Source organism: Stomoxys calcitrans, chromosome 1 (genome assembly GCF_963082655.1).
Source record: "Stomoxys calcitrans chromosome 1, idStoCalc2.1, whole genome shotgun sequence".
NCBI classification, from domain to species: Eukaryota; Metazoa; Arthropoda; class Insecta; order Diptera; family Muscidae; genus Stomoxys; species Stomoxys calcitrans.
In genome coordinates this window covers 238,857,583-238,882,172 of record NC_081552.1, presented here as the reverse complement: position 1 = coordinate 238,882,172, position 24,590 = coordinate 238,857,583, and the positions used below count along the sequence as shown (strand labels likewise).

The 24,590-nt window shown below is 39.2% G+C and overlaps 1 protein-coding gene across 1 annotated transcript; it reads left to right on the top strand.

Moving 5' to 3' along the window:
- Window positions 1-4,449: 4,449 nt before the first annotated feature.
- On the top strand, window positions 4,450-18,094 carry LOC106089391 (polycomb group protein Pc). Its single transcript, XM_013255224.2, has 2 exons — window positions 4,450-5,562; window positions 16,683-18,094. Exons 1-2 carry the CDS (start codon window positions 5,500-5,502, stop codon window positions 17,937-17,939), a joined length of 1,320 nt encoding a protein of 439 aa, XP_013110678.2. The 5' UTR covers window positions 4,450-5,499; the 3' UTR covers window positions 17,940-18,094.
- The last annotated feature ends 6,496 nt before the right edge of the window (window positions 18,095-24,590 follow it).

The window sequence follows — 24,590 nt, the reverse complement described above, 5'->3', positions numbered from 1 at the left end:
AAGATCTGTACAGCATATAGTTCTCAAAACCTATTCAAAGAGCCACTTGCATCTACTGTCTCCTTCATTTCTTTCTTTTTTCAAAGAGATACAACATCCCTCTTGAACTAAATGCATGTCACAAAATGCACTCTTAACCCAACGCATGAAGTTGCAATCGGGAACTCAACCATTAAGATCCTAAATCGGTGCCTACTTTTCAGCGCTCAAATAATCTAAGCCGAGATACAACCACATTTTGCTTAACAAAAAATGGGATCCAATATTTCAGAGTAGACACCCACACATCTACGAGCGCCACTACAAGTAGTTGATTAACTTAAAATGCTTGTTTCTTCTTATTACTCAGTAAAATCAGAGCGGTGTGCTGCAAATTTTCCCTTGAATATTTTTTTTTATAGGGACAAACTTCTTACAAATCGTTAAGTGCTCTTCGATTCAAGTTTAAGCTCAATGATAAGGCACTTCATTTTTATAACCAAGTCCGAACGGCGTGCCTCAGTGCGATATCTATTTGGGAAGAAGTATTTATGTATATTGCGTAGTTCCAAATGGCGCCAGCATTAGGAGGGTATAACCACCGCTGAAAAATTTGCTGATGTTCTCGCCAGGATTCGACTGCAGCCGTTCAGGGTCAAAGGCGGATATGTTAAGATACCCACTCCTACATAACAGTCAGCCTCGCCGCCCAGTGGTGGAACCTGTTTTACGAAGACGAAGCTCTGGCAATCGGCTATTGGCTGTATAACTCTAGCAGCTGTTGCTTTAAAACACCACACAGCTTATGGTAGTTTCGGAGGCGTTCGATCGATGCTCAATTCTTGTCGATTCGAGTAATTACAAAGAAAAACAAGTAAAAAGGATTGGATACCCACCACCTGGTATATATATAAACCACCTTTCGTCATAATCCGATGAAAAATGCATAATTTATGTCCCCATAGCAGCTTAATCGAAATAGGTTCCAATTTGGACCAAATTCGACACAGATATTGAGTGGTCTATCAACCTTGTAGAACAAAATTTTGGTCTTTTTGGTAGCCATATCCAAATACAGATCGATCTGAACCATATACGACACGGATGTCGACAAGCCTAACTTAAGTCATTGTGTTAAATTTCAATGAAATCGGATTATAAATGTGCATTTTTTGGGGCCAAGACTTTAAATCGAGAGATCGGTTTAAATCGCAGCTATATCAAATTCTGAACTGATCTGGGCTAAGTTGAAGAGGGCTGACGAAGGGCCTAACACAACTCACTGTCCCAAATGTCGGCGAAATCGGGCAATAAATGTTCCTTTTGTGGGCACAAAATCTTAAAACGAGAGATCGGTCTATATGGCAGCTATAACCAAATCTGGACCGATCTGAGCCAAATTGACGAAGAATGTTGAAAGGCCTAACACAACTCACTGTACCAAATTTCGTCGAAATCGGACAATAAATGCGCCTTTTATGGGCCCAAAACTTTAAATCGTGAGATCGGTCATATGGCAGCTACATCCAAATCCTGACCGATCTGAGCCAAATTGAAGAACGATATCGACTGGCTTAACACAACTTACTGTCTCAAATGTTGGCAAAATCCGACAGTAAATGCGACTTTTATGGGCCCAAGACCTTAAATCGAGAGATCGGTCTATATGGCAGCTATATCCTAATCTGAACCGATTTGGGCTAAATTGAGCAAGGATGCCGAAAGGTCCAACAGAACTCACAGTCCCAAATTTCGGCAAACTCGGGCAATAAATGTGGCTTTTAAGGGCCTAAGACCCTAAATCGGCGGATCGGTCTATATGGGGGCTATATCAAGATATAGTCCGATATAGCCCATCTTCGATCTTAGCTTGCTTATGGATAAAAAAAACAGTTGTGCAAAGTTTCAGTTCAATATCTCCATTTTTAAAGACTGCAGCGTGATTTCAACAGAAAGACGGACAGACATGGCTAGATCGGAACAATTTCCCGGCGCAGGCAGTGGTACTCGCAGAGGAGCATGATGGGATTCGTTGTATGGTACCCACTAACCCCAGAATCAGTGAGCTGAATCTGTAGTCAACGAACATAAGCGGAATTTGGGCCTGGAACACTTAGAGCTATGTAACTTACGCACCGGTTTAGGCAAGCTGTGGTCTGCGGTTCAGTCACTCTCGAACCCCGGTAGACGGGATGACAGGGCCTCAGTCACTTATGGCGAAGTAAAAGTAACTGATCCGGAAAGATACGCCAGATTGTTCAACTGTCATTTTAGTGTGCATCCCGAGAGTGATAGGGCAAGTAGGAGAGCCATTCGCCGTATCCGTGGTCTCCGAGCCGATGAACAGCCATCACAATTTACCGTGGGCGTAGTTACAAATATCATCCGTGGCGCCAAATCATCCAAGGCGTTGGGCCCCGATGGAATCTCTACATTGATGTTGAAAAATCTGGATTCACCTGGAGTTGAGTACCTTACTACTGTCCTCAACCTGTATTTGAACACTCTTATAGTTCCCGATGTCTGGAAAATGGGCAGAGTGATCCCGCTACTGAAGCCTGGAAAGGCCCCGAGTTTGGGGGAGTCGTACAGACCCATCTCCCTTCTCTCACCAGTATCAAAAAGGCTTGACGCATTACTCCTCCCGAGCCTCGTAGGAGAATTTCCATTCGCCGAGCGTCAACATGGATTTCGAAGACTGCATAGCACAACAACTGCTTTGCATGCCATCACCGCACACATTTGTGGTGGCTTCAATTAGCCCAGGTCATGTGATAGGACGGTCCTCGTGGCACTGGACCTATCGAAGGCATTCGACACGGTCAGCCATGCCAAACTAATTGAGGACATCGCCAACACGTCCCTTCAGCCAGCCCTGAAACGCTGGGTCGCAAATGATCTGTGTGGTCGCCAGTCATTTGTGGAATTTAGGAATAAGAAGTCGAAACACCGTAGAGTGAAACCCTGAGGTGGGGTGATATCTCCGGCACTGTTTAACCTCTACCTATCCTCTATTTCACCCCCTCCAGACGGCATAGAGATCGTATCATATGCAGACGATTGTACGATCATGGCATCAGGCGATAGGTTGAACATCTACCTTCAGATTTCGTGCAGCGAAATATGAGGCAATTATATTTCGCTACAAGAAATCTGAAGATATCTGCCACCAAATCTTCAGCCACATTGTTCACTACAAATACCCGTGAGGTGAATACTGAGCTGACTATGATGGTCGATGGAGAAAATATTCCGACCATCAAGTGTCCCAAAATGCTTGGGATCACATTTGACAACTCTTACAAATTCTCCCCACATGCCACAGCAATTTGCGATAAAGTCAAAAGTAGAAACAAGGTCCTCAAGTCACTTGCCGGCAGCACTTGGGGTGCAGACAAAGAAACCTTGTTGACCACGGACAAATAAATTGGTCGATCTGTGGTAAGTTATGCAGCGCCAGTGTGGTCTCGTCAACTTTGTGACACGCAGTGGAATAATATCCAGATCTGTCAGAACGCCGCCCTCCTTACTGCTACGGGCTGTCTCCTCAGTTCTCATGTGGACCACCTCCATCAGGAGACAAAGATCCTACCAGTGCGAAGACATAACTACATGCTGTCTAAGCAATACCTTTTGGGCTGTTATCACAGAGACCATCCAAATCATCATCTTGGGGATAGATATCCACCGCCCAGAAGCCTTAAGGTAGATCTACATGGTCTAGAGGTTCTCTCTTGTAGCGCTGAACCTCACGCTCTAGACAATGTAGATCTACCTTAAGGCTTCTGGGCGGTGGATATCTATCCACAAGATGATTTGAATGGTCTCTGCGATAACAGCCCAAGATGCGGTAAATGGCTACCGGGTGAATGTAGTCCTTGGAGAACGACCGCCTCCCATTGCACCCGAAGAGATTGACCTCCCTCGGAAAACCAGAGTAGTTCTGGCTCAATGCAGCCGACTCAACTACTACAGAGCAAGGATTAATGCCGACGTGCAAGATGTATGTCCCGATTGTAACCAAGGACCGCACGATACACGTCACCAGTTTAACTGCTCAGCCAGACCCACTCGATTTAGACCCAGATCCCAGTGGACGCACCCCATCTTAGTCGCAGAGTTCCTGGTTCTTGACACTCAACAGGCGAAAGATAGAACACAATAAACTGCTACAACAACAACCACCCCTTGGCAAACAGACTTGCTCTGGAAACATTTTTTTGCGTTTTATTTTTGCCCTTTACGGCTGACCAAGAGATTCTAGTGGGCAACGTTGCTCACAAAATTCGCCTATAAATTGTCCAGTGTGAATTTTTCCTGAATTCATCGAACTCTCATATTGATCGATTTGTCCTACAATTGAACGTTACCACATTGTGTCACTCACTACCGCTGCCAGCGGTAATGAGTGACAAAGCCGTCACCAAATACAGCTGCGACTCTGCTTTTTATTTAATTGCCAAACGCGAGATAGAAAGACGTAGAAAGTTCAAGTAAACAAATTTTCCAATAAAAAGCTATTAAAAGTTGTATTAATCCCCTCAACAAACCACAATCAAAAGTGAAATGCGATAAAGTTAAAGTGAATGATAAAAAGATAAGTTAAAAAGTGTTTGCAAAACCATATCAAGAAGTTGACAAAACAAGCTGGATTTCTCTGTACATGGATTTTAGCCGGATTTTGTGGCTTTGCGTCTGGTTCAGGCTATCTATGCACAAAGTCGTTGAAAGAAATAAGTGAACGCCGTGCTAGTTATTGTTTTTGGGCTTTGCAAAGATTGTGAGAGAGCGAAGAGCAATAAAGTCAAAAGCAAAAACCACCACGAAAATTATCAAAATAGAATTTAGAAAAAGAACCCGCGCTAATAAAGTGAATTATAAAGCAAAACAAACTATGCAAATACGTACATTTTAAACTTTCGTTTGTTCATTTCATTAAGATTTTGTTAATTATTTATTTGGCCACATTCACAAACTAACCCATTATTGGTGGAAACGAATACAAATCTTGTTAGTGTTGTTTTACAAAATCCCTATTTCCCTGTGTGCGGGAAAGAGATGACACTACCCATACCTGAAGGACGTTTTGTGTTTTTATTTTAATTTCTTGTTTGCCGTCGTCCGTATCGTTTGTTTTGTGTGGTGTTTTCCATCATTTTCTAGTGAATATCGTTTTTGCGAGGGAAAAGAAAATGTTATAATAATAAAAAAAAAGAAAAACATTATGGACATTCACATTCGCGCGTACTAATATAAAACAACAATAACAAAAATAAACAAGAGAAAACTAACTAGACAGCGGAAAAAAAGAAAAGTGCTTACAGTTAGCTGCCTTTCCAGCACAATCAACTAACGTTGTAGATAAAATACAAAATTAATGTTCCCATCGTTCCATAGATAATAACAAATTTGCCAAATTTTAATTTGTTTATAAAGCACAAAAAAATTGTAAACTACTGTCATTCCCCTATTATATTGGATAGTTGATAAATCTTTGAAGGCTTCAAACTGGACAACATAATGGGCAGCTCGGATGATCGGGTATACGCTGCTGAGCGTATTATACAAAAACGAATTAGAAAGGTAAGACATTTTTTTTATATTTTAATTATTTGAAAAAAAAAAATTAATTGGAAAAAAATTTCTTATTGCTTTTTCATCTTTCCCATGGCTCCTGCATGTTGGTATTTATTTTTTTCTGTTGCTCCTTTTTAGTTTTGCTACAACGCCAAAGGCATTGACAGCAACAAATACAACAACATTGTCGTCATCATCACCATCATTGCCCCTAAACAACTGCCAAGTAAATCCTCTTAACATCTGCTGGCAGCTGTTATTTTGTTGTTCCTGTTTTTGTGAATGAATACAAAATCGTCATCACAACACCACACAACGTAGTCAGCAGAAGTACCACATTAGGGATCCTGTAGTATTTGTTGGTCGTTTAATACGACTGCCTATCTGTCTGTCCTTCATTTGACTCGTGCGCTCCTTTTTATTTCTCCAAAATGTTTCGTCATCTGCTGTAATTATTGTGTCTGTCTACCTTTTGTATATGGAGTGTATTTTTGTATCATTCACATTTGTCTTTGTAAAGGAAGAGGAACTTCTTTGTATCTTTTCCTTGTTATTTTTTTTTCCTTCATATTTTCGTTTGTCTCGTTGCACAGTGGCAAATGAAAATATTTTACAACTTAACAAGATTATTGAAATGGTTTAAAATCACGTTCCATAAAATAAAATGTTCTTATATAAACAGAAAGTCTAAAACGCTCCAGAAGCTTGAGTTGGTTGTTTGGAAGAGAAAGTTGATACTAAAACATTGTCTTGATATCCATTGAGGCCCATTGTGTGTGCCGAGGTGATAGCTTTAATGGCAACAAGTAGGACATTCATTTTGCACGTTGGCATTTATCCCAGCCCAACACCGAGGGCTCTTAGAAGGGCATTTCCCCTTAAGATGTTTACCACATCCGCAACCTGACACAGGATAGCTGTGAACACCACACAGGCTGGAACATTGAGGTCCGATTTGTGTGATGTTCATTGCTGTCACGAGAAGCTTAGCTGCGAGCTACTGGGTGCATCCAACGGCAATCACGGACAATCAGTGATATCGAGCTGGGAGTCTTGTCGCTTTTGGAGTCGGTAATAACTTTGTTCCATTTTTATCGAGCTTTCTCAGAGATCGCACTATACGAGTTCTTGTAGATGGGTTCTCATCAGTTGAGTATACATTGACCGCAGGTGTGCCACAAGGCTCTGTCCTTTCCCCATCTCTTTTTCCTATTTTCATTGACGATCTATTGGGTCAGACTTCGAATTCAGTCTACTCATTTGCCGATGGGAGTAGTCTATGGCATTCATATTCATTCGGCCATAAGCCCAGTCCTCAAGAAATTGTGGATAGGAGGCGCATTATTTCCGAGTGGGATAGAATGAACAGAGTAGTCTTTAAAGCACAGAAGACGCAGTGCTGTTTCTTGTCTCACAAGCGCTTCACTGACCCACAACAATCATCCAATATCTATCGACGGTATAGATATTGCACAGTCAGATGCTCTTGATGTTCTGGGCAAGAAGATACAATGTGATGTCCGTTGGCCAAAACACGTATTCGAAATGTCGAAAGAAGCATTCAAGTGTTTGGGCTTCTTAAGCAGTGCAACAAAATATTTCACCTCTTCTGATCTTCTCAATATCTATACTACCTACATCAGGGCGAGGATGGAATATAACTCTCATATATGGGCAGGAGCTCCAAAATCATCCTTGGAGCTACTTCACCGGCCGACGGTAGGGTATCATCTCTATTGCTTCTCTTGAACATCGTCGGAATGTGGGTAGCGTTGTATTGCTCTATCGTTATTTTCATGGCATGTGTTCTACTTCGTCTTCTTATCCCTGACGTTAGGATGTTCACCTGGAATACAAGACTTGCCAGGAACTCACACCCGTTTGTAATTGATTGGCCAGTCGACCGAACCATGCATTAAGGACAAAAATTCATTTTTCGCCCGAACCATTCGTATGTGGAATCGACTTCCGTCTGTCCCACCGACATTGACGTTCAGAAATTTAAGACGAATATCAATAAACACTACACCCCTAAGGAAAGAATCCTTTTCTCTTGATGAAGGTTATCCATACGAGAACGAAAGTGGCAACCTATCGAAGTTCGTAGAAAAAACATTCTGACGAATTTAAATATTTGTTGTTGTAGCAACATATTCGTGTTGGAAAGTATCGATCCTCCTCAAGCTCCAAGCTGAGCAATCGCGTTCCGGTCCACGGGACATCATGGCCTTTGATTATTTAAAGGTGACAATAAGTAGCCTTATCATATCGAGAATCATAAGTATTTAGTAAAGAGCCGCTGCTGGCCGTTTCTCACTGAGACTCTCCTTTCAAAAGCGCTGATTTTAAAAGGAGCTTCTTCGGGCTTCTCCGTAAATAAATTTTTTTCTCGAGATAGAGGTTCCCCCTTGCGATTTCAGTAGACAGCCTGTCGCAGTTTGTATAGCAGTATTCTTACAGATATACACTGACGCTGACAGTATGGACCAAATGACGGGTTTTGTAAAACAGCATTCTGACGGATCTGGATCCTTTTCCAACGTGTATTGTTTAAATGATGTGTAGCCACTGGCGCCGCATAGTGTATCACTGACGGGTCAATTGTCTTACAAATTGTCAACAAGGCTTCTTTGTCTGCATTCCGAGTGCTACCTCTGATTTGACCGTTAATTGCTGTAGCTTTCGCTTTCGTACAGATCTTTAAATCTAATGGCTCAATAGAATCCAGACCCGAAAAATGGGTTTCACCCACAATTATGTCTTCGCCGCGCTATTGCAGGACAATGACACAAAAAAGTTCTTTACCATCTTTCTCACCTCAATAAACTTTGCAGAAGTCCACCTCTTTCTGTGCTCAGCTCGATGTCATAGACTTGACATTGCAATGGCCATTCAACAAACCTCTCAGTAGTCCCTAGTCATGCTTCCTCAGGCCTATGAAAATTCTGCGGGTCGATCTTGTACACAGAATCGGCTGCCATGGAATCGCAGATTCTATTTTCTGCAAAACTCGACAACAGGGTCATGGCCACCCTGCACCCATAGCACCAATCCAAGCTCTATGTGCGGACAAAGCTAGAATCTCGCATATGGGTTGGTGTTTTGATTCAATAGCATCGACATTCGTTCACGATCCACTCCTGGTTAGCTTTTGAGTCGCTTCAATTCTCGCCAAAACTTGATGGCCGGGGACACAACAAAGGCTAACAGCCTTAACAATAATTCGAAAACCGTCTTTTTATTTCCCAGCCGGTCTCGAACTCAAATGGGGCTTTGTCAAAGCCCTCAGAGCAGCTTGAATATTCACGTTGTTGGTGTTGTTGTTTTTGTAGCCACATTATCATGTGGAGGTGGCTATCCTCGTCTTGCTCCTGTAGGTGAGCAAGCTTGTTCCGGTCCAGAGGACCGATCGCCGTAGGAGCTGGGTGACCTTTGGTTATATGAAGGCGCCAATAAGCCACCTCGTCATATCGAGCATGATAGGCAATCAGTATTTGTGCAAGAGCCAGAGTTGCCCGACCTTTCACTTAGACTCTCCGCTCGATACCGCTGATTGTCCGCAGCAGTATTCTTATAGATATACACTGACGCTGACAGTATGGACCAAATGACGGGTTTGTAAAACAGCATTCTGACGGATCTGAATCCTTTTCCAACGATAGCATCCACGATCCACTCCTGGTTAGCTTTTGAGTCGCTTCAATTCTCGCCAAAACTTGATGGCCGGGGACACAACAAAGGCTAACAGCCTTCCCAATAATTCGAAAACGGTCTTTGCATATCTCAAATGGGGCTTTGTCAAAGCCCTCAGAGCAGCTTGAATATTCACGTTGTTGGTGTTGTTGTCTTTGTAGCCACATTTTCATGTGGAGGTGTCATGCTCCTGTAGGTGAGCAAGCTCGTTCCGGTCCAAAGGACCGATCGCCGCGGGAACTGGGTGTACATTGGTTATATGAAGGCGCCAATAAGCCACCTCGTCATATCGAGCATCATAGGCAATTAGTATTTGTGCAAGAGCCAGAGTTGCCCGACCTTTCACTTAGACTCTCCGCTGGATACCGCTGATTGTCCGCGACTGCTGTCGCAGCTATTCCTTATGGAGCATTACACTATCCTGTGAACGCACCCGGTAGCTCGCAGATAAGCTTCTCGTGACAGCAATGACCACCACACATATCGGAACTCAATGTTACAGCCTGTGTTGTGCTCACAGTTACCTTTTCACGTACATCGTAATAGGCCAATCGGACAGCATCTTAATTGTATCAAAAGCCTTGAAGATCCCAAAGTACTGCACCTAAAAGACCCCACATTCGTTCAGAAGCCTATATGAATCCCTAATTTCTAGAATTTCAATGGGGACTGCTGAGAAACTCAATAGGCAAAGTTCATCACGTGCCTCTACTAATTTCACTGCTGCGTCCGGGAAATATGGTCTCATAACAAGTATTTGAAGGGCAGGGATGAACTGGGACTGAAAGATCTCGACTGCTGCCGCGAACGTCAACCCTTTTCTGAGCTATGAACATCATCAACTGGCAGTTTTACTTAATGCGTTCTAAAGGGTGATTTTTTAAGAGCTATAAGGAAAGTTTAAAAAAAAACACATAAAATTCTTGAAAATGTATGAAATCCTTATTTGAATCGATAGTACGGTCCATATAATTTAATGTTTGAAAATTGCAAATTGCAAATTTTGTCCATGAACATTCCACTAAGGAAACGGGGTAAACTTCTCACATATCAATGAGTGCAGTCCGATTCAAGGTTAAGCTCAAAGAAAAGGGACTCCTTTTTATAGCCGAGTCCGAACGGCGTGCCGCAGTGCGACACCTCTTTGGAGAGAAGTTTTACAAGTGTTGCCAGCATAAGGAGGGAAAACCACGGCTGAAAATTTTTCTGATGGTCTCGCCAGGATTCGAACCCAGGCGTTCAGAGTCATGCTATCCTCTGCGCTACGGTGGCCGCAATGTTTGAAGATTATTTCATGCAAATGTTGACCGTGACTTCGCCTCAAATGGTCCCTCCGCTTAGTCCAACTTTGGCATTCTCTTTCCAACATTTCGGCCGGTATCTCATGAATTAATGCTTCAAAGTTGTCTTCTCAAGCGTCAATTGAAGCGGGCTTGTCTGTATAGACATGAGCTTTAACATAGCCCCACAAAAAATAGTCTAAAGGCGTTAAATCGCACAATCTAGGCAGCCAATTGACCGGTCCCGAACGTGAAATAAAATGTTCACGGAACTTGCCTCTAAATAAGTCCATTGTTACGCGTGCTGTGTGGCCTGTGGCACGGTCTTGCTGAAACCACATGTTATGTAAGTCAAGCTCTTGCATTTTAAGCAAAACAAAGCTGGATATCATCTCACAGTAGCGCTCACCATTCACAGTTACATTACGATTCGCATGATCTTTGAAGAAGTACGGTCCAATGATGCCACCAGCCCATAAGCCGTACCAAACTGTAACTTTTTCTGGATGCGTTGGTAGCTCTTGCAGTGCTTCTGGCTGAACTTCACTCCAAAATGGACAATTCTGCCCATTGAGCCAAAAACTAAGAAAAACAATGAGCAAAAATTTTTTCTGGCTGACGCACGTTCGTTCAGGGACTATGTGGTCTGAGGCTAGGCTCGAGTATTTGAATTTCGCTTGTGGAGGTTAACTTCTCTACTGGTTTCCAAATTCAGTTCCCTCATTCTAGGGTCACTAGTTTTAAAGTGACGATTGACATCATGCTCGTCTCCAAGTAACAATGGTTAGGCCGTGAAGTTGGCTCTCGTCTGAAATATTCGACCAGCCGGCCAACAGCTGCTACCTTCTTGAGTCTCTTGATTTTCTCATAGTAAGAGATTCATCTGAGGTGTTGTGTCAGTATATTGTATTCCCTGATGGCATTGTAATCATCATCCTATTGATTGATGAATGTTTGGTATCCGGAGATTGGTTATCATGGGTTAGAGTTAGGGCGCAGATACAACACTTATTGAAAAATTTGACATTTGTTTGTGACTATGGCTTCTCTAACCTTATCGTATCTATATTGAGTGTTATGAGGTTTTTCGATTTGATTTATTTGACTATAAAACGTCCAATCCGTTTATGGATCTGGTTAAAAATTCTTTTTACGATCCACTGTTTTGGTTGCAAACCACTGTGCTTCACATAGGAAGTATCCATGTGCTTATTACTTATTACTAAATTTCCCATGAACATACCATTAAGGAACAGGGGATACTTCTCCCATGTCAATGAGTGCAATCCGATTAAAGTTTAAACTCAATGATAAGGGGCCTCCTTTTTTATGCCGAGTCCGAGCGGCGCGCCACATAGCGGTATCACGGGCACGGGATTACTAGGCATCTCATAAGCTGTGAGGTATGCTTCGTTATCGCGAGAAGCTTATTTGGGAGCTATCGGGCGCGTCCACTGATTGCGGATAGTGGAATGCGCCATACGAAGTAGCTGCAACTGCAGCCGCGGACAATCAGCGGTATCGAGTGGAGAGTTTTAGTGAGAGGCCGGATGGCGCCGGCTCTTGCTTAAATATTGGGTGGCTATGATGCTCTTTGGACAGGTTGGAACATTGAGGTCCGCTCTGTGTGGTGTTTATTGCTGGCACGAGGAGCTAAGTTCCGAGCTACCTGGCGCGTCCACAAGTTGCGGATTTTGGAATACTCCGTATGGAGAATTCCGCGGACAATCAGCGGTATCGAGCGGAGAGTCTCAGTGAGAGGCCGGGCGGCCCGGCTCTTACACAAATACTGAGTGTCAATGATGCTCTTTGGACCGGAACGAGCATGCTCACACAGGAGCTTGACGAGGATCGCCACCTCCACATGAAAATGAGGCTACAACAACTTGTGAGAAAAGTTTTAACATGGCAGGATACCTTACAAATGTATTCAGGATTATTAAGGGGGATAACCAATGCTGAAAATTTGACTGATATTCGCGCAGGGATTTGAACCCAGGCGCTCGTCGTCATTGGCGGACATGCTAACCTCTGCGCTACGGTGGTCTTCTGTTTGCTTTTAACGAATTATTAGTTGCTGTTGATTGAAACCTTTTTTACGATCCACTGCTTTGGTTGTAAACCACTGTGCTTCACATGGGAAGTATCCTAATTGTGCACACTGTATGAGCCTACTACTACTGTTCGCTTGAGTGTTTGCAATTAATGTATTATTAGTTGTTGTTTTTGGTCTTGTGGTTCCTGCATGTCCTTACAAAACAGCTGTTGTTGTTTCATACTGGCCTAATGTGTGTCGTCACGTCTGCCACTGTTGTTGTTATGCTATGCAGACACCTTTTTCTGTGAGTTTGGCTGGCTGGCTGACTGCTTGTCTCATTTTTCCCAATGTTCCATTTCATTTGTTTTTATGTCTTAGCTACTGTGGCCAGGCACGTTCTATGCTGAAGCATAAATTTGGGTCGTGTCTTTCCGGCATTTGTTTTTCCATAGAAGTCATTAGGACTTCTCCTGGATTCTTTAGACATTTGGTTCGTAAAATTTCATCAATATCAAAATTTATGAGTTTTTGTACAAGTCCTTGTGGTATTATGTGAGGGGTTTCATTCTAATTTTTGTTGTTCTATGTTGACATCCCCTTTTATGTTCTTTGCCAGTGTGTGCAAAAACAACTGGCGCCGTTTTTTTCTCTAATTTTAGAAATATTCATTCATGTTGATGACCTTTCTTTGGAATTTCAGGATGTGGGTTATATGAGTGGTCGTAAAATTATTATTACCTGTTTACCTGTGTTTTTTTAAGAGCTATAAATTTCAAATAAAAGATCTAAAAAATATTCCTAAATACATTTTTTTCTTAAAAATTATTTTAAAAAATTCAATTTTTAATTTTTTTTTGGAATTTTATATTTCGATCAACTTTTCTTGGAAATCGAATATATACAAAATTTTTGATACGAATCAAATTTTCATGGAATTTTCTGAAAAAATAGTTTTTTTTAATTTTTGATATATTTTTCAAAAAATTAAATTTTTAATTTCATTTTAAAACATAAAACTTCCAACAGATGCACAGAATCCTGTGTACCACGGAAATAGTGTAATTGTCGCAGAAAAAAAGTTTGTCAAAAAAAGTCTACACAAAAACACATGCATTAGGGAAAAGTATAGCTAATAGACAGGGTTGTCGAGCGTGGTTAATGTGGTAATAGAGGCGTTTTCGCAAATAATACGATTCAAATACAACATACCAACGCACGGCCCTTGAAGCCATCACATCTAATAGGGTTGAAAAGTCTTCTGACCAAAGACGAAACGCGTCCCATAGTGGTTGGTGTGTGTTGCTATCTTTTGCTTTCCTTTTCCATTTGCATCTCCGATCATTGAGCTCATCTCGAAAGAGAAACAAACAAAAATTGTAAATTTTAATGACCTTCGGCAAAAAAACTTGAAAATGATACATTTTTTATTTCCATAAAGTAACATTTTTAAAAAGATCATATTAAGAAAATGTACTATTGGTTGCCCAAAAAGTAATTGCGGATTTTTTAAAAGAAAGTAAATGCATTTTTACTAAAACTTAGAATGAACTTTAATCAAATATACTTTTTTTACACTTTTTTTCTAAAGCAAGCTAAAAGTAACAGCTGATAACTGACAGAAGGAAGAATGCAATTACAGAGTCACAAGCTGTGAAAAAATTTGTCAACGCCGACTATATGAAAATTACTTTTTGGGCAACCCAATACATAATTGGCGATAATTATAATTGCCGAAAATAAATAAATCAAAATCAAATTATGACAAAATGTTTTTATACAAGTCAAATTTTGACCATATTTTTAATAAAAATAAAATCTTGAAAAATTTTCATAAAAAAAAATTTTAACAAATTTTTATAATAATAAATAAGCAAGAGCAAATTAAATATTTTTGAAAAAAATTATAAAATAAAATGAAAAAAAAAATATAAAATAAAACTTTAAAAAAATTTTATGAAATAAAATTTAACAAAAAGTGTTTATAAAAATAAAACAAACAATTTTGTTGATAAAATTTTTTATAAAATCAAAATTTTACGAAATTTCGTATAAATATAAAATCTTGCAAAATTTCTCTAAAAACAAACTTCTGAAAAAAAATATTGTAAAAATTAAATTTCGAAAAAAATTGACTAAATTACTAAAAAAAATTTATATAAATTACAAAAAAAAAAACAATCTACAAAAATTAAAAAAAAAAAATTGTAAAAATGTTGAAAAATTTTTTTATAAAAATTTTGAAAAAAATTTTTATTAAAATTTTGAAAAAATTTTTATTAAAATTTTGAAAAATTTTTTATTTTAAAAAATTTTTCTAAAAATTTTTATAATTCTTAGAAAAATTTTAATAATTTTTAGAAAAATTTTTATAATTTTTTTTTACATATTCTTCTATTAAGTCATTTATTTTCCAACAAGTTTATATAAAAAAACTGCATAACTTAAAAAATAGTTTTCTATACCCTCCGCCATAGAATGGGGGTATACTAATTTCGTCATTATGTTTGTAACACCTCGAAATATGCGTCTGAGACCTCATAAATTATATATATTCTTGATCTTCTTGTCATTTTAAGTCGATCTAGCCATGTCCGTACGACTGTCTGCTTGTCTGTCGATAGCACGCGTACTTTCAAAAGAGTAAAGTTAGCCGCTTGAAATTTTGCACAAATACTTTTTATTAGTGTAGGTCGGTTGGGATTGTAAATGGGCCAAATCGGTCCATGTTTTGATATAGCTGCCATATAAACCGATCTTGGATCTTGACTTCTTGAGCCTCTAGAGGGCGCAATTGTCATCCGATTTGGCAGAAATTTTGTACAACGGCTTCTCTCATGGCCTTCAATATACGCACGTGGTGATTTGGTATCACTTTCAACAATTGCGCTAAGTGTGGTTCAAATTGGTCCATAACCTGATATAGCTGCCATATAAACCGATTTTGGGTCTTGACTTCTTAAACCTCTAGAGGGCGCAATTCTCGTCCGATTTGACTGAAATTTTGCACGTAGTGTTTTGGTATCACTTCCAACTGTGTTAAGTATGGCTCAAATCGGTTCATAATCTGGTATAGCTGTCATATAAACCCATCTTGGATCTTGACTTCTTGAGCCAAAGGAGCGGGCAATTCTCTTCCGATTTGGCTGAAATTTTGCATGAGGTGTTTTGTTATGACTTCCAATAACTGAGCGAAATATGGTGCAAATCGGTACATAAACTGATATAGCTGCCATATAAACCGATCTGGGATCTTGACTTCTTGAGCCTCTAGAGGGCGCAATTGTCATCCGATTTGGCAGAAATTTTGTACAATCGCTTCTCTCATTACCTTCAATATACGTGCCTAATATCGTCGGAATCGATCAATAGCTTGATACAGCTCCCATATTTAAGTCTTATTTAGATTCCATCGGAGGATATTGTTCGACCATAGACCATTTCGTTCAATGCATCCTATTCTAAGAACAGCTCTGCACCGAACGAAATAAGATGGGACTCAAACGAAAGCTATTTGAGAGTATAATGCAAAAAATACACAAAAATTTGGCTCCATTCCCGGAGACTCGCCCCACCCCAAAAACCCATGGCTGGCGGTTTTACGCACCGGATTGACCCAATGGAATCCTTCGTCGGCATGGGCTGCCACCTTAGTTTACGAGTTTGTCCTTTTTTTGTCATGCGCGAGGCACATCCCGGAGGGCCTTCTCCACATGCTTTTGGTCCGTGCCGGGATTGAAAAGAGCTTCTGTTCGGTTTTCCAGAACCGCCTCCATCATCGTTCGGTGTCGGTGAGGTGTAATCGGTGCATGGAGTGGGTACACTTACGATCTTGCTCTGGCCTTACATCACTGCGGGAGTATAGTCATACTGAATATGTTGCAAGGTGCTGTGCGAACATTGATAACAGTGGGTCATAAGCATCGTCGTCGTCGGAGGACCTGAAAAAATTCGTTAAAAATTAAAATAAAAAATGTTTTTTTATGAAAATATTTTTTTTTCTTATTTTATTTTATTTATTTGAAAACTTTCGTTTTTTTAATTTTAGTTTAGAGTTTATTTTTATTTGAATTTGCTTTTACTAAAAATTTTCAATTAATTTTTTTTTTATTCTGCAGGGCGTTGTGGAGTATCGAGTCAAATGGAAAGGCTGGAATCAGCGATACAACACCTGGGAACCCGAAGTGAATATACTCGATCGAAGGCTAATCGACATCTACGAACAAGGCAACAAATCATCGAGTACCCCCTCCAAACGTGGTCCCAAAAAGAAGGAGAAGGAACGTGATCCCGAACCAGAATCCGAAGAGGATGAATATGCCTTCAACGAAGATGATACACACAACAGTCATGCCGCAGCAGCAACATCATCATTGGCCACAACAGCGACGGCATCGGCGGCAGCAACACCGACAGCGGCAGCTCATAGTGTCACAGCCTCAGCCTCAACATCTGCCTCTAGTGAAACGCATCATCGCCATCATCATGACAAAGATAAGGACAAGGAGAAGGAGAAGAAACATCATCACCACCATCATCATCATCACAGTTCGAAATTAGAGCGTAGCTCCAGTAGGCGTTCCGAATCGCCACACACTCATGCTGAGAGCAAACGGCAAAAATCTGCAGAACGTCAAGCGGCGATAACGACAAACTCCTCCGCCTCATCTTTGGCCTTTATACCAGAGGCAGATTCAAATTCCTCAAGTTCGGAAGATCAACCGCTAAGTCGAAAAGATGCAGTGGGCACCAAACGCAAGGCAGAAGTATTAAAGGAGTCTGGTAAAATTGGGGTAACCATTAAAACATCGCCGGAGGGACCGCCACCTGCTAAAATACATTGTTCGGTGGATACAGCTACGCCGATATCGACACCTCTGAAGGCCGAAACGGAACCTTTGTCACCAGAGACACCAGCCTCTAGGCCGGAACAGGCAACACCTTCGGAAAAGCCTCAACAGTATAATGGCCAGGAGGAGGATGATGATGAGTCATCGTCACAGGCTGATAGTCAGCATGAGGCGGAAAATAATATAATGCACAATAATCTTAATAATAACAACAACAACAACAATCATAGCAACAACAACAACAACAACAATATCAATTCCAATCATCATCAACAACGCCAACAGCATTTAGATGCACTTTACGACAGTTCACCGCCCAAACAAAAATCAATTCCCCTAACACCGCTTTCACCGCAGGCCTTGCCGCCACGCTTTTGGTTACCCAGCAAATGTAACATCTCCAACAAGGTGGTCATCACCGATGTCACCGTCAACTTTGAAACGGTCACCATACGTGAATGCAAAACCGAAAGAGGCTTTTTTCGTGAACGCGATCTGAAATCGAGTGGTGATTCCATAGCCTAAAAACCAAATAAGAAACCAACTCACACACCAAACTGATGGCTATACAGACAGAGCGAGAGTTGAACCAGAAAAAAGCAAGGAAAGCAAAAGAAAACTTCCTATGAGGCACTCCATGAGACTATAAAAACGTAACTGAACGTAAAGCAGGACTTTAAGTCAAGATTTGCTCTATATATATATACAAACTCATACATATATATATATACACCACATATATATTTTTATATACAGACACTGGAAACAACAGCACTATTTATTTTTCTAAGCAAATTTTGACACAAGGGAAACAATTTTCGTTTATGGTGATTTTCGACTTTTTTGTTTCTTTTAAGGATATTGGAATCCTTTTGAGTTGTGTGGTTTTTGAAATCAACAGATTTTTGAAGGAGAGAAAATAGTAATGCAAAGTTTGTTGCTTATTGATGATATAAGATGATGACCATTGTATATAGTAATATCTATACAGTAGCTATATATGACAGGACATATTTATAAAAGTAATACTTATATATGTTTATATATAAACAGAGACGTATATAAAGAAGCATCTAAAAAATCTAATCTTGCTATAATATACGCATTAAGAAGGAAAGAAATATGCATGTCGAATGCATATATAATCTAAACCAGTATATTTTTGTAGTACTTGAGATATGAATAAAAGAAATGAATGATAATGAAGTTCAGGAATCTAAGGAAATTATTTCATTTTTTTATATTTAAAATTTTCCTAATTGATATTAAGTTTTGTCCCCCTCCCCTCCTCCAAAAATTATACATTTTTTTAATAAATTATTTATTTGTTTGGGTAAGCCTTTATTAGAGGCTCTTTAAGATATGATTTTGTAACTTGACATTCTTTTATATATATTTTTTTTATTACAAAAATGTCAATGCATAAGTTGTAAATATATTTATATGTAGGATTTTAAATTTTTACAACAACTTTAAGTTGTTTTTGCTCTACTATAATCTACTACTACTTCTACTCCATTCATTTCTTTTGTTTTTTAAAAGTAAAACCAGTTTTGAGTAAATTATAATGTATTTATTAAGAGCTTATAATTTTTTTGTTTTTTCTAATTTACACTACTCTATCGAAATTATACCAAAAATTATTTCATAAATTTAATGCAAAGTTTGTATGTATGTCTTGCAGCAAAGAAATATTGGGTTTGCCCAAAAAGTAATTGCGGATTTTTTAAAAGAAAGTAAATGCATTTTTAATAAAACTTAGAATGAACTTTAATCAAATATACTTTTTTTACACTTTTTTTTTAAAGCAAGCTAAAAGTTACAGCTGATAACTGACAGAAGAAAGAATGCAATTACAGAGTCACAAGCTGTGAAAAAATTTGTCAACGCCGACTATATGAAAAATCCGCAATTACTATTTGGGCAACCCAATAGTTTATTATTCAATGATATGCCGTCTATAGTAATCATTTCCCAAATAGGCTTGTCGAAAATAATGTTTTAAAAATTAATTGATTTTTTGTACAATTTCTAAAGGTCTTTTTTTCTTTATTTGAGTTCATTCAACTTGAGGAAATATTCAATTTTTATTTTATAAAAGTTTTTTTTGTGAATTGCTATATCCTGAAGCGCCCAATAAAAATGTGTAAATGAAAAGTAATAATAAAAAAAAAACCTGTTATACTTGTATCCTCCTCCCTATACCAAGTTCATCAAATTCTACAAACGAGTTTTTCATAAACTCAATAGCACCATGCCAAGCATGGATGTTGAAATTCACTTGCAAAATTGTAGCCAATTCGGCTAAAATTTAAACCCTTTCATGTTCTCTATAAATCGAATGGTCAGTTCGGTGATTGATTACACCCAGTTATGAGCCGATTCGGATTATACTTAGCGAAGATATTAAAAATTTAATTTTTTTACTCTTCCAACCCCGTATTTGCAAATTGCAAATTTTTCCCCTGAACATTCCACTAAGGAACAGGGGGAAAACTTCTTACACATCAATGAGTGCAGTCCGATTCAAGTTTAAGCTCAATGATAAGGGGCCTTCCTTTTATAGCCGAGTCCGAACGGCGTGCCGCAGTGCGACACCTCTTTGGAGAAAAGTTTTTACATCGCAAAGTACTTCACAAATGTTGCCAGCATTAGGAGGGGAAAACCACCACTGAAAACTTTTTCTGATGGTCTCGCCAGGATTCGAACCCAGGCGTTCAGCGTCATAGGCGGACATGCTAACCTCGGCGCTACGGTGGCCTCCAATAAAACAAGTTAAAAGGCATTATGTTCGGCCAGGCCGAACTTTGGATACCCACCACCTCGGGTATATACGTAAATCCCCTTTCGTCACAATCCGATGAATATTGGGTAACCTGTGCACCCAAATTCTGCAAGGACTTTAAGTGGTCTAACAAAAAAAAATATATCACTATTCAATATTGTAAAACAAAATATTGTTCCTTTTTGGCAGCTATATCCAAATATAAACCGATCTGAACCATAAAGGACAAGGAAGTCGAAAAGCCTAACATAAGCACTGCGTTAAATTTCAACGAAATCGAATAATAAATGCGAATTTGTATAGGGCCAAGACTTTAAATCGAGAGTTCTTTCTATATGGCATCCTTAACCAAATCTGTGCCGATGTGGACCAAATTAAACAAGGATATAATAATCATTCTATTTTATTATAACTCCACTACCATATACGTAGTTATATCGTAATAGGGGCTGGTCTCGATCATATTTCATTCAGGTCCCGAGAACTCAAATACAAATACAAATCTTGCCCTTGAACAATCCACTAAGGAACAGGGGCAAACTTCTCACATATCAATGAGTGCAGTCCGATTCAAGTTTAAGCTCAATGGTAAGGGGCCGAGTCCGAACAGCGTGCCGCAGTGCGACACCTCTTTGGAGAGAAGTTTTACATGGCATAGTACCACACAAATGTTGTCAGCATTAGGAGGGGAAAACCACCACTGAAAACTTTTTCTGATGGTCTCGCCAGGATTCGAACCCAGGCGTTCAGCTAACCTCTGCAGTACGGTGGCTCATATACAAGAAACATTTTCAGACAATAAATCTGTTTTTTATGGTATTAAGACCCTCAAGTAGAAGATCGGTCTATATGACAGCTATATCTATTGGGTTGCCCAAAAAGTAATTGCGGATTTTTTAAAAGAAAGTAAATGCATTTTTAATAAAACTTAGAATGAACTTTAATCAAATATACTTTTTTACACTTTTTTTCTAAAGCAAGCTAAAAGTAACAGCTGATAACTGACAGAAGAAAGAATGCAATTTCAGAGTCACAAGCTGTGAAAAAATTTGTCAACGCCGACTATATGAAAAATCCGCAATTACTTTTTGGGCAACCCAATATATAGTCTGATCTGACCCATATTTGGGGCGGATGTCGGGAAGCTTTAAACAACTCACTATTTCAAATTACAGCGAAATCGGATAAAAAATAAAGTTTTTATGGGCTTCAGACCCTTTATGAACAGATCGGTCTATATGACAGCTATATCTAAATATATCCCGATCTGAAACATATTTGGTTCGAATGTTCGGAGGCCTAAAACTTCTCACTGTTTCAAATTTCAGCGAAATCGGATAAAAAATAAAGTTTTTATGGGCTTCAGACCCTTTATCGGGAGATCGGTCTATATGACAGCTTCATCTCAATATAGTCCGATCTGAACCATATTTGGGTCGAATGTTCAAAGGCCTAAAACTTCTCACTGTTTCAAATTTCAGCGAAATCGGTTAAAAAATAAAGTTTGTATGGGCTTCAGACCCCTTATGGGCAGATCGGTCTATGTGACAGCTATATCTCAATATAGTCCGAGCTGAACCATATTAAGGTCGGATATCGGGAGCCTCAAAACAACTGACTATTTCAAAAATATCAGTGAAATCGGGTAATAAATAACGCTTTTATGGGTTTCGGATCCTATATCGGCAGATTGGTCTATATTGCAGCTATATTTAAATACAGTTCGATTTGAACCGTAATAAGGTCGGATATCGGGAGGCTCAAAACAACTTTTGGTTTCAAATTTCATCAAAGTCGGGTATTAAACAAAGCTTTTATGGGCTTCAAACCCCTTATCGGCTGTTCGGTCTATATGGCAGCTACATCTAAATATATCCCGATCTGAACCATATTTGGGTCCGATGTTAGGTTGTTGTTGATGTAGCAGTGTATTAAACACTGAGGCGACAGCCCTTGCCGATGACAAACTTCATCGGGTCATATTTGGATAATAATTGGGCCCTTTATTGGCTGAAGAAATCGGATAATAATTGGGCCCTTTATTGGCTGAAGAAGTAAACATCCGAAATCGGTATGCATGGGAGCTATATCATGTTATGAACCGATTTGAGCCATACTTGGCACAATTGTTGATGGTCAAATTAAAACACTCCAAAATGCAAAATTTCATTCATATCGGATAATAATTGCGCCCTCTAGCGGCTCAAAAAGTAAAATTTCGATATCGGTTTATATGGCAGCTATAGGAAAAAATGGACCAAATACAATCAACAGGCAGAGAGACTAACAGACGGATGGACATGGTCAAATCGGCTAAGAAGGTCTAGACGACCAAGAATGTACCAGGTTTCAGATCAACATATATATATATATATATATATATATATATATATATATATATATATATATATATATATATATATATATATATTATTTCCGCGGCGAATGGTTCTTTGGGCCGTAACGAGCTTGCTCACCTATAGGAACTTGACGAGGATCGGCACCTCCACATGAGGTACAACAACAAATTACAAATTACCCAAAATCTGACGAATATATATATATATATATATATATATATATATATATATATATATATATATATATATATATATATATATATATATATATATATATATATATATATATATATATATATATATATATATATATATATATATATATATATATATATATATATATATATATATATATATATATATATATATATATATATATATATATATTCGTCAGATTTTGGGTAATTTGTAATTTGTTGTTGTACCTCATGTGGAGGTGCCGATCCTCGTCAAGTTCCTATAGGTGAGCAAGCTCGTTACGGCCCAAAGAACCATTCGCCGCGGAAATAATGCGACCATTGCTTACATAAAAGCGCCATTAACTCGCCTTGACATATCGACCATCATAGGCACTCGGTATTTGTGTTCTCGATACCGCTGATTGTCCGCGACTGCCGTTGCAACTACTCCGTATGGACCATTCCACTATTCGCCACCTGTGGACGCGCCCGGTAACTCGAATCTAAGTTTCTCGTGATACATAGACCTTAATATTCCGGACTTTGTGGTGCTCCCAGCTATCCCATGCTGTCACTTGTCAACCGTAGTTATTACAGTTTGAGCATATTTGCTCGAAATTTCATACAGATGTTTAAAAACCCATCTGAAAATATCCGCCGAGGTCGATCGCTCTGTACCACTCTCCCTTATTCGAGCCCTTTCCAGGCTTCAGTTGTGAGTTCACTCTGCCCATCTTCCAGAAATCGAGGACAGTTGTAAGGTACTCGAATCCAGGTAGATTTTGATTCTTCATCATCAGTCAAGGCGGGTTTAAAAAGGTGGTCTCACGCTAACAGCTGTTAACAGCCGGCCGGTTTTGACGATTTTTATTTGTATTCTCTTTGTTGTTATCTTCTTTTTCGCATATTCTCTGCTCATGTACGCACACGTATACATACAAGGTTTTAGGCCCATAAAAGGAGCATTTTTTGTCCGATGTCGCCGAAATTTGGGACAGTGAGTGAGTGTTAGGCCCTTCGACATCCCTCTTCATTTTTGAATAGATCGGTCCAAATTTCAATATAGCTGCCATATAGACCGATCTCTCGATTTAAGGTTTTGGTCCCATAAAAGGCGTATTTTTTGTCCGACTTCGCTGAAATTTGTAACAGTGAGTTGTGTTAGGTCCTTTGACATCCCTCTTCAATTTGACCCAGATCGATTCTGATTTGAATATAGCTGCCATATAGACCGATCTCTCAAATTAAAGTCTTGGCGCATTTATCGTCCGATTTCACTGAAATTTGACAGTGACTTATGTTAGGCTTTTCGACATCCCTGTCGTATGTGATTCAGATCGCTCTATATTTGGATATGGCTATCAAAAAGACCAATATTTTGTTCTACAAAATTGATCAGTGACTTGTACTTATTAGGCCACTTAATGTCCGTACCGACTTTGGTCCAAATCGGACCATATTTCGATATTGCCGCTGTGGGGGCATAAATTATGCATTTTTTCACCAGATTATGACGAAAGGTGGTTTACATATATACCCGAGGTGGTGGGTATCCAAAGTTCGGCCCGGCCGAACTTAACGCCTTTTTATTGGTTTTGAATTGCTTAAAAAAACAGCTGCATGAAATCTGGACATTTCTTCAGCTGTTTTACAGCTGAGTACAATTTTTTCTCGCTACTTGCACTATCTGTCAACGAGTTTTCGTTGTGTGTGTGTATTATAGTTAATAATAATGATAACACAACAAACAATGAAAAATGGCGCGAACTAGTAAGCTACACGAAATCAGAGTTGCACTAATCACTGATTTTGACAAATAGTGTACTCAATATTTTGTTGTTGGGCAACTGCC

Coding starts and splice junctions, on each gene's coding strand:
- LOC106089391 (XM_013255224.2), top strand. CDS start 5,500: ATGGGCAGCTCGGATGATCGGGTATACGCTGCTGAGCGTATTATACAA. Junction 5,563..16,682: donor TACAAAAACGAATTAGAAAG/GTAAGACATTTT, acceptor TTTATTCTGCAG/GGCGTTGTGGAGTATCGAGT.